Source organism: Ranitomeya variabilis, chromosome 3 (genome assembly GCF_051348905.1).
Source record: "Ranitomeya variabilis isolate aRanVar5 chromosome 3, aRanVar5.hap1, whole genome shotgun sequence".
NCBI lineage: Eukaryota > Metazoa > Chordata > Amphibia > Anura > Dendrobatidae > Ranitomeya > Ranitomeya variabilis.
The window spans coordinates 23,143,074-23,158,850 of NC_135234.1; the positions used below are offsets into that span (position 1 = coordinate 23,143,074).

Below are 15,777 nucleotides of genomic sequence, written 5' to 3' on the forward strand. Positions count from 1 at the left end.
ACCATAAGTTTGTCCTCTTCTATGCCCATAGCAGCCAGAGATGCAGATGTGTTTTTTGCAGCATGAGATGGTGCATTATCATGCATGAAAATGATCTTGCTGCGGAAAGCACGGTTCTTCCTCTTGAACCATGGCAGGAAGTGTTGTTTTAGAAACTCCACATAGATTATGGAGTTCATCTTTACCCCTTCAGGGATCATAAAGGGGCCGACAATCTCTCTCCCCATGATTCCAGCCCAAAACATTACTCCACCTCCTCCTTGTTGGCGCCTTAGCCGTGTTTTCATGGGGTGTCCATCAACCAACCATCCTCCACTCCATCCATCTGGACCATCGAGCGTTGCACGGCACTCATCGGTGAACAAAACAGTTTGGAAGTCAGTCTTCATGTATCGTTTGGCCCACTGGAGCCATTTCTGCTTGTGTGCACTGGATAGAGGTGGTGGACAGGATGGCTTACGCACAGCTGCAAACCTCTGAAGGACCCTGCATCTTGTTGTTCTGGGGACGTTGGAGGCACCAGCAGCTTCAAAAACTTGTCTGCTGCTATGACAAGGCATGTTTGCAGCTGCTCTTTTAACCTTACGCAATTGCCTGTTGGAAAGAGTCCTCAATTTTTCCTTATCAGCACGCATACGTGTGTGCTGGGAATCAGCTACATACTTCTTGATTGTGCGATGATCACGATGAAGTGTCTGGGCAATGTTGATTGTAGTCATGCCTTGACCTAAATACTCCACAATTTGTTGCTTCTCAGCAGCCGACACATCCTTTTTCTTTCCCATTTTGGCAAAAAATGTAGGCTGCTTAATAATGTGGAACAGCCTTCTTAAGTAGTCTTGCCTTTATTTGGACACACCGGCCAAACTAATGTGCACAGGTATCTGCAATTGCCTTCAGTGATATAAAGAGCCCTGACACACATCACCATCAATGAGTTTAAATGACAAACAAAAAAATTCTAACCTTATCACTCCTAAACTTTGTGCATAATAATTTGGAACACAGTGTAAATCTGCATCTCCACAAGGAGGGAACATCCCCTGGGCTCTAAACCTGCAGCTCCACAAGGAGGGAACATCCCCTGGGCTTTAAACCTGCTGCTCCACATGGAGGGAACATCCCCTAGGCTCTAAACCTGCAGCTCTGCAAGCAGGAAATATTCACCGAGCTTTAAACTTGCAGCTCCACAAGCAGCACCAGCTGTTTAATTCTAAACTTTCAGCTTGACAAGTATGGAATAATTGTTGAGCCTTCAAGATTTCAAGCAGGGAACAACTACTGGGCTCTAAACTTGCAGCTCCACAAGCAGGGGAAACATCCACTTAGCCCTAAACCTTCACAAGCAGAAACGGGCCAACGTCCACTTAGCTCTAAACCTGCAGCTCCACATTGGGGTGAACATCCCCTGATCAATAAAACCTGCACCTCCACAAGCAGGGAACAGCCATTGAACTATGAACTTGTAGCCCAATAAGTATGGAATAACCATTGAGCTTTCAGCTTTTCAAGCAGGTAACACCCACTAAACTCTGAATCTGCAGCTTCACAGATAAGCAGGTTTGCAGAATAAAAGCACTGCAGAATTAAGCCAACATTATAGAGCAGCTTGAATCTATCCTTACTCATGGCCCAAGAGTGTCTGTACTTGGCACAGGGCAGGGCCCCTTCCAGTCTGATCGATGCTCTCTTTTGATGAAGCCATGTGAGAACCCTTAGCCAGGGTAAAGCCTCACCTCTCCTTTAAAGCATTTCTACTCTTGATTTATTTTTTGCTACATTCTTCTCTTCTCATGTCATCCCTTCGTAATCTATCGCAGCTATTGCTCGCCACCGGTATATGAAGCAAGCTCAGGCCCTCGCCCCGTGGATGATGGAGAAACCTTTCTATGCCGGGGCCGACCGCAGCTCTCAGCATTCGTCCTATCAGCTGAACCCCTTGCTCCAGAGAGGTGGGCACAGACTGCACACAGTCATGTCTGGAGTTGGGCCCTTTTATGTATTTTTACTTTGTTTCTTTCCTTTATATTTTGCAGACTTCTCCCAGCAGAACAGCCTTCCCATGGCCAAGCCGCCAAGCCACCCAACCCACAACATCCAAGTTCTTGATTTTCTAGAGAATGAAATAAAAAACTTAAACACGGCGCAGCCTCTAGCGGGGGGCGTTCATCACAGCGGAGCCAGCCATCACCCCAGCATGTTGTCGTCCCTCAGTGAGATGGGGGTTGGGGTACGAGAAGTTGAACGTAGAATCATTCAGCTCCCTCCCATCGTGGAGCATGTCGTTAACTCCCACAGGAGCAGCAATTCTTCCCAGCATCGGAGGCACCATTCATGGGACCTGCTAGAAGCCGATCGGAGGAGGAATCGGTCACAGGACGACTCGAACTCTGCTGACGACTGGCGAGAGCGTCAGAGAAGCGACCGGTCTCAGGGGTACAGGCGGGATCCTCCCATCGAAGGACGTCCGAGGAGAGATCTCTCGCCCCCTCGTAGACGTGAACGAACCAGCCCCAACGATGACTATGGCTATGAAGACCGCCGTGGTCGCTCCAACTACAGCTCCGACAGGCAGAGGTCACCGGAGAGAGAGCAGAGATCCAGGAGGAGAGGAAGCCCTGAACGTTACACCCGCAGGCGGAGGAGTCATTCTCCACCGAGTGATCGCAACTCGTTGAGCTCCGATGACGAGAGTCACTACAGAGACAGAAGGGAGAGACGGACGCGGTCGTACGAGTGGCCCGAGGACAAACCGCCCAGCTATAAGTCACTGGACATCACCACGGGGAAGAGCAAGAACCCAAGAATCGCGGCAGCCAGACAATCGGTAAGACGTTCAGAGATGAATCCTACCCCCCAACTCTTAACATCTAACACTGATGGGGTACTACGGCGCTGATAGAAAAACCCCTTTAAGAGACCCCCCCATTCCTAGGAAGCCTTTATCCTGCACCTTCGACACCAGATGGCGGCAGCAGCAGCAGAATAGGAGTGTGTTGATCTAGTGAAGGGAAAGGTTACTGCCCACCACAAGATGACCTTATGGAGGACTGGACTGACTGTGCCCTGATGAGATGAGGAGGATGGAGACGAGTGGCAGCCCACAGACTGAGCAGCACAGAGTGTTTCAGGAGATAAGAGCTGACCTTTAGGAGCCCATGAGGACAGACTGGGTGTGACTTATACAATTTAAGGAAAAGGATAGAAATAATATTAGGTCACTGACAGGTTCATTAGCAGGAGAAGCAGAAGCCCCAGCAGTGCAGAGTATTCCAGCAGATAAGGGAGCACTGCAGTAAAGTCAGGGCAGCGCCTTAATGTAAGATGGGGGATATAGACTAGCAGAGGTACATTATGGGAAGCACAGTATTTTCAGTACTTTAGCAGTATGATTACACTGTCAAAACGATATACGAGTGACCTATTTGGTTCTCTCCCCCAAAAAAGGAATAGTGTATTTTATGGGGAAAGGAGGGAGATGCAGCTGCAGGTCAGACAGCGTGATCAGCTCGTGGAGACATCTGATTGGCTCAGAGCATATAGCTCAACTGTGACATCACAGATAAATCCCACCCACTCAGTAAGCAAAATGGGGAAGATGGCCACTTACTGACGCCACCAGAGGAAAGGAAAAGGCCCCAATTCTGCAGATCACACCCCCATATCTGACTCTAACACTACATGTAATACATGTGCAGCAGCCTAAGGGGCGATGAGGAAGTAATTTCTGTAATTATTGGCACCCCTTTAAGAGAAGTTTTGTACTTTTATTACTGTTCATAAATCTTTGTCTTTTAGGATCGCAGCTCCAGGAGTGGAAGGAGCATGGTCATCTAACATGGGGTCACTGCGTGGAGAGAGGCGGCATCGTCTTCGTCACACCCATGATGGGTACTCGCTCCTTGGGCACCCGACGTGTCGTTACAAGGGACATTGCCGATCTGCGGTGCGGCCACTGCTCCTCTGTCCGGCAGTGATCAGGACCGGACATTTCTTTCTAGGGTTCCTTCTATTGGCGCCATATCTGCGGGCGCCATAGTATATACAGTCCTGAGTATTTGTCACCTGCTTCTCCGAGGACCAAGACAACATGGCGACTTGCTGGATACGGCCGATGCTGAATGTGACATTTTTTTTGAGGGGACACAGACAAAACGTCTGAAAAGTGACATTCATTTTACACTGTGCCTTCTCCTACCCTTCTCTCGTGGACCCTGTAAGACCATAAGGAGGAGGGTCCGCTGCCTTTTTTGTAAAGTGGAGCGCTGCTCTGGAGGATTTATGAGCCATAATGTAATACAGAGTAGTTTATTCACTTTAATGGGTGCTGTTATGCTGTGTTTTTCCTGAAAATATATAGGGTCACCCAAACAACCCTTCAGTTATAGAGATCGATTGCTCGTGTGATGAGTCTAAGCCTTATATACCAATGTAGATACCAGCTGTTACCGCAATGTACAAATGAGCCGCAGAATAATACAGGCCGTAACTCAGGATCAGTGCTAGGCAAGAAGTGTAATGTAAGTCTGCAGTTACATCCTGTATTATGCTCCAGAGCTGCACTCACTATTCTGCTGATGGAGTCACAGTACACATACAGTGGGGAAAATAAGTATTTGATACACTGCCGATTTTGCAACTTTTCCCACCTACAAAGGACAGAGAGGTCTGGTGTAATTTTTATTGTACGTACACTTCAACTGTGAGAGACAAAACCTAAAAATAAAAAAACAAAATCACATTGTAGGATTTTTACATAATTAATTTGCATTTTATTACATGAAATAAGTATTTGATACAATAGAAAAACAGAGCTTAATATTTGGTCCAGAAATCTTTGTTTGTTATTACAGAGGTCAGACGTTTCCTGTAGCTTTTGACCAGGTTTGCACACACTGCAGCAGGGATATTGGCCCCCTCCTCCATACTGATCTTCTCCAGATCTTCCAGGTTTCGGGGCTGTCGCTGGGCAACATTGAGTTTCAGCTCCTCCAAAGATTTTCTATTGGGTTCAGGTCTGGAGACTGGTTAGGCCACTGCAGGACCGTGAAATGCTTCTTATGAACCCACTCCTTAGTTTCCCTTGGTTGTGTTTTTTGGGTCATTGTTATGCTGGAATACCGAGCCCCGACCCATCTTCAATGCTCTTACAGAGGGAAGGTCAAAATCTCACGATACATGACCCCATCCATTCTCCTTTCTATACGGTGCAGTCATCCTGTCCCCCACCATGATTCACAGTTTGGATGGTGTTCTTGGGGTTGTACTCGTCCTTCTTTGTCCTCCAAACACGACGAATGGAGTTAACAAAAAGTTTTATTTTCATCTCATCGGACCACATGACCTTCTCCCATGCCTCCTCTAGATCAGATGGTCATTGGTGAACTTCAAACAGGCCTGGACATGTGCTGGCGTCAGCAGGAGGACCTTGTGTGCCCTACAGGATTTTAATCCATGACGGCGTAGTGTGCTACTAGCAGTAATATTTGAGACTGTGGTCCGAGCTCACTTCAGGTCAGTGACCAGGTCCTCCCGTGTAGTTCTGGGCTGATTCCAGACCTTTGTCAGAATCATCCTTAACCCACGAGGCGAGACCCTGCATGGAGCCCCAGACCGAGGAAGATTGACAGTCATGTTGTGTTTCTCCCATCTTCTAATTATTGTGCCAACAGTTGTTTCCTTCTCACCAAGCTGCTTGTCTATTGTCCTTTAGCCCATCCCAGCCTTGTGCAGGACTACAATTTTGACCCTGGTGTCCTTAGACAGCTCTTTGGTCTTGGCCATGGTGGACAGGTTGGAGTGTGATTGAGTGTGTGGACAGGTGTCTATTATACAAGTAACGAGATCACACAGGTGCAATTAATACAGGTAATGAGTGCAGAGTAGGAGGCTTCTTACAGAAAATCTAACAGGTCTGCGAGAGCCAGAATTTTTGCTGGTTGGTCGCTGATCAAATACTTATTACATGCATTAAAATGCAAATTAATTATGTAAAAATCATATAGTGTGATTTTCAGTTTTTTTTTTAGGTTATGTCTCTCATAGGTGAAGTGTACCTACGATAAAAATTACTGACCTCTCAATTCTTTAAGTGGGAAAACTTGCAAAATCGACAGTGTATCAAATACTTATTTCCCCAACTGTACACTACTGATCCTGAGTTACTTCCTTATTATACTCCAGAGCTGCACTCACTATTCTGCTGGTGTAGTCACTGTGTACATACATAACATTACTGATCCTGAGTTACATCCTGTATTATACCCCAGAGCTGCACTCACTATTCTGCTGGTGCAGTCACTGTGTACATACATTACATTACTGATCCTGAGTTACATCCTGTATTATATCCCAGAGCTGCACTCACTATTCTGCTGGTGCAGTCACTGTGTACATACATTACATTACTGATCCTGAGTTACATCCTGTATTATACCCCAGAGCTGCACTCACTATTCTGCTGGTGCAGTCACTGTGTACATACATTACATTACTGATCCTGAGTTACATCCTGTATTATACCCCAGAGCTGCACTCACTATTCTGCTGGTGCAGTCACTGTGTACATACATTACATTACTGATCCTGAGTTACATCCTGTATTATACCCCAGAGCTGCACTCACTATTCTGCTGGTGCAGTCACTGTGTACATACATTACATTACTGATCCTGAGTTATATCCTGTATTATACCCCAGAGCTGCACTCACTATTCTGCTGGATGTAACTCAGGATCAGTAATGTAATGTATGTACACAGTGACTGCCCTAGCAGAATAGGGAGTGCAGCTCTGGGGTAAAATACAGGATGTAACTCAGGATCAGTAATGTAATGTATGTACACAGTGACTGCACCAGCAGAATAGGGAGTGCAGCTCTGGGGTAAAATACAGGATGTAACTCAGGATCAGTAATGTAATGTATGTACACAGTGACTGCACCAGCAGAATAGGGAGTGCAGCTCTGGGGTAAAATACAGGATGTAACTAAATAGTTATGTAATGCGGTGACAAAATGATCCAACATTTTTTATTTTATAGATTCATTCTTCGTGTAGACAGTTATCACATGTTCCTGTGATATCCAGAGCTGCACTCACTATTCTCATGCTGCTCTGCTATAAAACATCCGGCTGCCTGTGCTTGTGGTGACATGCAGCAGAGCAGAAGTCACCGGGGGGGGGGGGGGGTGAATATATTTTTTTATTTGATATTCTTATGACCTAATGATTAATGTAAATATTGAATGATTTTTACAGAGAGGTTTCTTACCTCTGACCTTGAGGCCTATGTAAAGATAACGTGTAAATTAAAGCCTTTATACTGTTCGCTGCTCGTGTTTTCCTTCTTATTTACTACATGTAGCTGAGCTGAGTGCATAATTTATGGCGCCACAACATTTTAAACCTCAGCAATTAAAATTATTCACCCCCCTCCCCCATTACAAGTTCAGTTTGTAAAGTCCAATAAACTAATGAAACAAGAACAATATAAAGAGCTGAACAACGAAAGTCAGATGTTTCTCCATATCCACCACAAAATGACAGTTTTGCTGGCTCCTGCCATCTCGGGATTATTAATCCTCTTTATTACTTTAGCTGTTTTTTTTTTTTTTTTTTAACCAGTAATATTTGTATTAAAGAATAATAAATACATGTAAATGTAATAAAGTTTATAAATTACCAGAGCAAAAAAGTCCTACAGTCAACACGGAAAACCACACTGTGATGTAAGTAAAAGTGTTATGGTTGCCACTTCGTCACAATGCCGAAAATATGTCTCTTATAACTAGAAGTCCTACGGTGCTCACAAAAAAATTAATAACTGGAATCTGATGCCAAACGGTTTGCCTATAATTCTTTTGAATACCGGACGAGTTACACAGGAGAAAAGTTTTGCCTCCCAGCCTCTTGCACAGACTTTGTGTCTGATCTCCATCAGGTAACCCACTTCAATTACCTGTCCACAGCAGGGGGTCGTATGACAAAGTGGGTTAAGAGTTATTTTTCATATACAATTTATGATGAAGCCATGCTTCAATCTTCCATATCATCGTACACAAAAAGTGGAGTGGAATAAAACGCGATCACAAAGACAAATGTAAATAAAAATGGTACCGCTGAAAACATCATCTTGTCCAGCAAAAAATAAGCCGCTATAAAGCACCATCAGTGGAAAAATAAAAAAGTTATAGCTTTGCAATGCAAAAAAAATTTTCTATAAGTTTTTTTTTTTTATGTGAAAGTGCCAAAACTTTAAAAAACTACGGTATATAAATGAGGTATCTCTGTAATCGTACTGACCCGAAGAATAAAACTGCCTTATCAATTTTACCCTACGCGTAACAACATAAAAAAAAAAAATCAGGATTTTTTTTTTCATTCTGCCTCCCAAAAATCGGAATAGAAGGCAATCAAAATATGTCGTAAAGTGGTACCAATAAAAACGTCAACTTGTCCCGAAAAAAAAACAAGCTTTCACGTGACCAAAATATGGAAAGATTAGAGCTCTCAAAATATGCTATGCAAAACAGTTTTTGCAAAAAAAAGTGTCTTTTAGTGTTACAGCAGCCAAACCTAAAAACCCAATATATATCTGGTATCGCTGTAATCGCACCGACTCTAAGAATAAAGTCGTCTAATCACTTATACCTCACGAGAAACGGTGTAAAAAATAAATAAAACCAATTCTTCGCCTGCTGTTGATTGGTTCATTCTGCCTCCCAAAGATCACAGCAAGGCTTGGCGCACATTTATCCTGTACTCTGCGCTGAGTTATTACACCGGGGTTTCCGTGTACATCTCTGAAATGTGATTCAGACAAACACCAATGGAAGATTCCCAATAATGAGGCAGATTGATACACTGAGGACACCGTCTGACCTGTGATCTGGTGGTGTCCGTCTTTTTAGGCGTGCATAAGAATGCGGTCTGCCACAGTTTTGTGCACTTCTAAAAAAAAAAAAAAAAAAAAAAGGACACCGCTGAACAGAGGCCAGACAGGGTCCAGAGTATCTTTGCTGCCTCATTATAGTGAATGGATCCACCGTGAGTTACACCTGAATCGCGTCACTCGGGAATTTAGATGGAAACTCCAAAGTTTAAGTGCTCAGCGTAGAGCGCAGGATAAATGTGATCCCAAATGTTATGTAAAACGTTTCCAATAAAAGCTTCAACGAAATCCATAAAAAAAAGTCCTCACTCTGGTCCGTCATCGGTCAATGGAAATATAGGGGGCTTCCACATTACTGATAGAACAAAGGCTCTGGAAAAGCGCAATGGCTCCTCGCCCCCAAAAAAGAATTTCAGCAAATTCTGTGCTCCCAAATCCAAATGCCCCTGTCACTTCTGAGCCCCAGTGTGCCTAAACCACAGTTAGCATCCACATGTTTGGCATTTCTTTAGCGGGTGCGTGTCTCCAGAAGCATGCGCTGGGCATAACGTACTGGTCACTACAATGACAGTTTGCAATTTTTACTCAGCAACAAGTAGACACATGGGAAATATTATTTATTAACTCTGATATAACTGATTAAAAGGCAAAAAAAATACAAGTTTGAAAATTGCAAAATTATTGCCAAATTTCTGTTTTTTTCACAGATAAACACAAGTGATGTCGAAAAAACTTTACCACAATCATGAAGTACCATATTTTGCAAAAAAATCAATCTTCAAAGCAGTGGGATCCATTGAAATGTTCTAGACTTATTAGCACATAAAGTGACACTGGTCAGAATTGTATAATTTGGCCAGGTCATGAAGGTGAAAAACAGGCTTGTGGGGGTAAAGGAGTTAAACATTGTTCTCTAACCGAGGTAAAAAACATATGAAGTGGTCCATCTTGAGGAAATCAATAAGTCTATTACAGCTAGGTTAGGTAGAACATGATACCCAACAAGGGTTGGTTATTAGACAAAATGTTACACTTCCCAGATGAGGTGGATTCTCCAAGTCCGAGGTCTGAGTGGGTACATGGACTAAAGGTACCGTCACACTAGGCGATATCGCCAGCAATCCGTGACGTTGCAGCGACCTGGATGGCGATATCGCTGTATTTGACACGCAGCAGCGATCTGGATCCCGCTGTGAAATTGCTGGTCGCTGCTAGAAGGTCTGCACATTATTTGGTCGCTAGGTCGCCGTGTATCGCCGTGTTTGACAGCAAAAGCGACGATACCAGCGATATTTTACACTGGTAACCAGGGTAAACATCGGGTTACTAAGCGCAGGGCCGCGCTTAGTAACCCGATGTTTACCCTGGTTACCAGCGTAAAAGTTAAAAAAACAAACAGTACATACTCACCTGCGCGTCCCCCAGCCTCTGCTTCCTGACACTAAAGCGCCGGCCCTAAACTGAAAGTGAAAGCAACAGCGGTGACGTCACCGCTCTGCTGTTAGGGCCGGAGCTCAGTCAGCGTCAGGATGCAGAGGCTGGGGGACGCGCAGGTGAGCATGTACTGTTTGTTTTTTTACTTTTACGCTGGTAACCAGGGTAAACATCGGGTTACTAAGCGCGGCCCTGCGCTTAGCAACCCGATGTTTACCCTGGTTACCCGGGGACCTCGGCATCGCTGGTCGCTGGAGAGCGGTCTGTGTGACAGCTCTCCAGCGACCACACAGCGACGCTGCAGCGATCGGCATTGCTGTCGCTATCGCTGCAGCGTCGCTTAATGTGACGGTACCCTAAGGTATTAGCACAGCTGAAAGGAGGAGCAAACGGGACAAAGACAGCCAAGGAACAGGAGACTGCAGGCAGGTAGGCGGAGAGCAGCAGATCGCAGACTGGCGGGCGACGTCAGGAACCGCAGGCAGGTGGAGGACATCAGGAAACCACAGGCTGATGCTCACATGGGATCACACCGGGAACATCTACAAAGCCCAAGGTGGACCACAGCTGAGTCCAGCAGATTGGGGAGAGGCAAGTAAGACACGGATCCGGCACAGGTGTGTAACGCAAAAGAAAAAATACTTCTTGACAAAAAAAAATTATTTTATGACTTGACCACAGAGCCTATCTCACCACGTCCCTACCAACATAGAGGGGAATAACTGGAAATGATAGGAGACAACCTACTTGGAGTACCATCTGAGGCCTCATTCATACGTCAGTATTGAATCATTTATGTTAAAAAAAAAAAAAAAAATGGTACTGACTGTACACTGATGTGCTGTACGTGCTTTTCACGGACCCATAGATTTGTATAGGCACTTGTCATGTATGATACCAGAAAAAAAGATTTATCTGGAAATTGCAGTTTAAGAGCTAAAGAGTTGGCACCCAGTATCAATGTTTCTAGTGGGCCTGTTACACCCAGTCACACCAAGATGATAGAGAATATGTCCCACTTGGAATGTGTGAGTGGGGATGGTGGTGAGGAGGAGATGAAGCTGAGAAGTGAGATGAAGCTGTGAGGAGAGATCATGGTGGAGAGAAAGTAGATCTCAGAGAGGAGATAATGGTGAGTAGGTGAAGCTAGCTGTGAGTGGAGATGATGGTGGGGAAGAGGTGAAGCTGAGTGAGGGGTTGATGGGGAGGAAGTAAAGCTCAGAGAGGAGATAATGGTGAGGAGGGGAAGCTTTGAGGGGAGATGAGATTTTGGAGGTGAATCTGTGGGGGGGAAGATGGCAGGAGGAGAAGAAACGGGAGATAATGGTGAGGAGAGATGAGGTTGGGAGAAGGTGAAGCTGTGAAGGGATATGAGGTTGGGGAGGAGGTGAGGCTGTGAGACGAGATGATGGTGGGAAAAGGTGAAGTTGTGGGGGAGATGGTGAGGAGAGATGAGGTTAGGAGAAGGTGAAGCTGTGAGGGGAGATGATGGTGGGGAGGAGGTGAGGCTGTGAGACGAGATGATGGTGGGAAAAGGTGAAGTTGTGAGGGGAGATCATGGTGGGTAGGGATGAAGTTATGAGTAGAGATGATGGTGGATAAAGGATGAAGCTGTGAGGGGAGACAATGTTGGGGTGGCAGTGAATCTTATGTGCACCCAGGTTTTTATGGAAGGTGCTGCCAGACTACTGGGGGGCATTGTAGTCAATAATATGTATTTGTGGTTGCCTGATCATGCTTTCTTTTTTATCTCCACCCACTTGTTGATCCTTATTAATAGATAATGTTTGAGTATTTTGCCCTCCTCTCCAGAAGAGGGTCAGACTGAGGACTACTGTTATTCAGATATTCTTTTACCTTACCCCCATTCCTTTCCCACTTTCCATGCTTCCAATTATAGGGTGATAATGATTTATTCTGTCTATTTAGACACTTTTAGTCCCTCTCCCACCTCTTTGTGATTGGAGGTACATTGTGTGCTTACCGGAAGGGTATACCCGGCCGTCATTAGTTTTTGCCATGGCTGCTTCTGATGAGTCAATTTTGAAGGTCCTGAATGAGAGGTTGCAGGCCAAGAGTGAGGGTTGGCTTAGCCACTCCCTGTCCGGCCTTGGTCCTTCGCTCTCTACTTATGGTGATATCCTTATGGTATCTCATACCAAGGGTTTGATATGCCAGCAGACCATGCAGCATACCCACTCCCTCTCCCGGCTCAGCCCCAGACCCTTCCGCTTGGGTTCTCCAACTGGGTTGAGGTGGCGATACCGCAGTATCAGAAATTCTTCTGCTCTATCCATGGGTGGGCTGAAAGGCTCCTGCGCTGTAGCTCTGCTGCTTCCTCCTACACATCCTACTTTCATGGTCAGGGAGGCTTATTGTTCTGGTACAATCAGAAATGTAATCTGCCTTTTGTTTTATTCCCATCCACCCTGAATGTTATCACCTTTTGGGTTGTCATTTTGAAGGTTTTTTTTATACTTTGATACATTGGTTATTCCATATTCTGCCAGTATTTCGAGCTGTTCAGTTCTTTCCTTGAATGGCTCGCGAGATTTGAAACTGGTTGTAGGTCAATAATTATAGTGCGTTGTATTAGTAAGCATAAACTTTCCATACACTTGTAATTCAAAGGTATGATATTTTATTTGTGAAAGCAATCCAGATAATTCGACCTTCATCAGTCTTCGGATTTCTTCAGGAACACTGTTTGTACAATGCTTGGAGAGCAGTGCGGTATCCGCCTCCATCTGGAAAGAGTGCTCTCTTATCTGGATTGCTTTCACAAATAAAATATAATTCCTTTGAATCACAAGCAAAAGCCAAGTTTATGGTTACTAATTAATGTGATAGGATCCAACTTGAGCACTAACTTACCAAAAATGTTGTAGTGTGACTTGTATTGCATTGTATCAACCATCTTTCCTCACCCTCCCTTCCGGTCTTAAGTTTGCTCTGGCATCTGATACTTTGGTGCCTCGAATATAATATTTACTTCAGGGCACGTTATACACTGGGTGTGGATAATGTCGTTGTCACGAGTATGTCACGTACTCTTGAAAGATCTGGGGTTTCAAGATCAATACATATTGTGAATTGCAGATATTCCATTTAGCCTACAGTATGTGTTTGTGTCCCACATTAAATGGATTTGATTTTCTTTGGTGCTGAAGAAGTTAATTATACTTTCTATGCTGGTGAGAAACTTGCAGCTCCATTTCAGCTGCTTCTGATCTGGTCATTACTTCTCCCTATAAAACCTGGTCAGACCTTCTCTGCCTTGTTAGTGAAAGCTCCGTGGAGACGCTGTGCTGAATTGAAGATCGTTGTTGCTACTGGAGATTGTTGCGTGCTGTTTTTGTGTGTATGCTTTCCTCATTGTCCTATTCCCATTTGGTTAGTACATTCCTATCCTTCTCTATATACCTCTTAACCTTTGGTAAGTGTTTGTATGTTTGTTGCTTTCTGTTATCCCTGCTTTGTCTTTGTGTCTTCTTTATCTTACATTCCTCTCCCATACCAATGGAGTGTTACATGCGGTAATGTCGGCATTTCCGGTTGCCGCGCCGGGTTGTAAGCCTGAGAGTCGGCGTACCACGTCACATAACCCGACCTCCCGCCAACGCATAAGTCAGAATGCAGGGAAGTTCAACGGTGTGAGGACGCGTTGCTGTGAAAACCACATGCCGGCCAGGCACATCAGAAGCGCACACCGCATGAAGGAGAGTGCACAATATACAGTAGGTATGCGCCACATTAGGATGTGATGTGGGCGCGCACCATTACCGCATGTTTTATCAGATGCATCTTTGCTGCTTTCCCAATACATTGATCCTAGTAATGTTTTTGACCAATAATAGATGTTACGGAACCCCCCAGCACCCAGAATATGTTGTGCAGTTATATCTAATATATAATTGCCTAGAATACTACTTCCTGCAATTTGTGCCAACTTCCGTGGCTTTGTCCGGAGCTATTGTCCGGAGCTATTGTCCGGAGATAATGTCCGGAGCTAATGTCCGGAGCTAATGTCCGGAGATAAGTGACGTCACCAGTGTCCTACACCCAGGCAGAGCACAGGGGCCCCAGGCAGCATATGGGGCCCCAGGCAGAGCACAGTGGCCCCAGGCAGAGCACAGGGGCCCCAGGCAGAGCACAGTGGTCCCAGGCAGAGCACAGGGGCCCCAGGCAGCCTATGGGGCCCCAGGCAGAGCACAGTGGCCCCAGGCAGAGCACAGGGGCCCCAGGCAGCATATGGGGCCCCAGGCAGAGCACAGGGGCCCCAGGCAGCATATGGGGCCCCAGGCAGAGCACAGTGGCCCCAGGCAGCATATGGGGCCCCAGGCAGAGCACAGTGGTCCCAGGCAGAGCACAGGGGCCCCAGGCAGCTTATGGGGCCCCAGGCAGAGCACAGTGGCCCCAGGCAGAACATGGGGCCCCAGGCAGAGCACAGTGGCCCCAGGCAGAGCACAGGGGCCCCAGGCAGAACATGGGGCCCCAGGCAGAGCACAGGGGCCCCAGGCAGAGCACAGGGGCCCCAGGCAGCATATGGGGCCCCAGGCAGAGCAGTGCGCCCCCGGGTGCAAAAGTAAGTGCGCCCCCGGGTGCAAAAGTAAGTGCGCCCCCGGGTGCAAAAGTAAGTGCGCCCCCGGGTGCAAAAGTAAGTGCGCCCCCGGGTGCAAAAGTAAGTGCGCCCCCGGATGCAAAAGTAAGTGCGCCTCCGGGTGCAAAAGTAAGTGCGCCCCCGGGTGCAAAAGTAAGCGCGCCCCCGGCCCCGGGTGCAAAAGTAAGCGCGCCCCCCAGTCCCGTGTGTGAAAAGTGCTGCTGTAAAGCTGGTAGCGCTGTTCAAGCACCATGTATTTCCTTCAGGAAATGCCCATCTAATATATAATTGCCTAGAATACTACTTCCTGCAATTTGTGCCAAGAAAGAACATACCAATATACATAGTTATTGATACATATTATTTATTATTTACATTATTGTTCTTAAGCAAAGAACCGTTGTTGTGGCATTTGCCACAACACGCAAAGTTGTTGTCTGATGTCTTTCATCACTCCCCTCATAAGCATGTTCATGGATCCTGTGTAACTGTACCTTAAATAACAAGAATTGTCAAGAGCTGGTGAGTGCAGCCATTTTTTGTTCTTTCTTACTATTATTTATTAATTGTATTATTCTTACATTTGAATAAATAAAGTATATATGGATTCTAGACTCCCGATTCTTTAGAATCGGGCTGCCATCTAGTGTATGTATAATAGGTTCCATTTGAGATGCATGTCCCTAATGCATCAGCCCACAGGCTGTGCCCCTGGGCAGGGGGGACAAGATATCCCCCTTCTGACCTCCCCCACCTTTGTAATTCCCACAGTAGATATCGGCAGGCTCAGGCTGCGGCTATTGTAATGTATGTCTGGCCTGCCGCTTTTCAATTGGCCTACCTTCTGTATCT

General features: G+C 45.8%; 1 protein-coding gene across 2 annotated transcripts in view; it reads left to right on the top strand.

Moving 5' to 3' along the window:
- The window catches only part of ILDR1 (immunoglobulin like domain containing receptor 1), a 33,795-nt gene extending 26,468 nt beyond the window's left edge, over positions 1-7,327 (top strand). Inside the window, exons 6-8 of one of the 2 annotated variants that reach the window (XM_077293766.1) lie at positions 1,821-1,952; positions 2,037-2,827; positions 3,799-7,327. In XM_077293766.1, coding sequence (XP_077149881.1) covers positions 1,821-1,952; positions 2,037-2,827; positions 3,799-3,837 — 962 coding nt within the window. In that variant the 3' untranslated portion in view covers positions 3,838-7,327. The remainder of the gene's footprint in view (positions 1-1,820; positions 1,953-2,036; positions 2,828-3,798) is intronic. The other variant, XM_077293765.1, reaches the window with a different exon arrangement.
- The last annotated feature ends 8,450 nt before the right edge of the window (positions 7,328-15,777 follow it).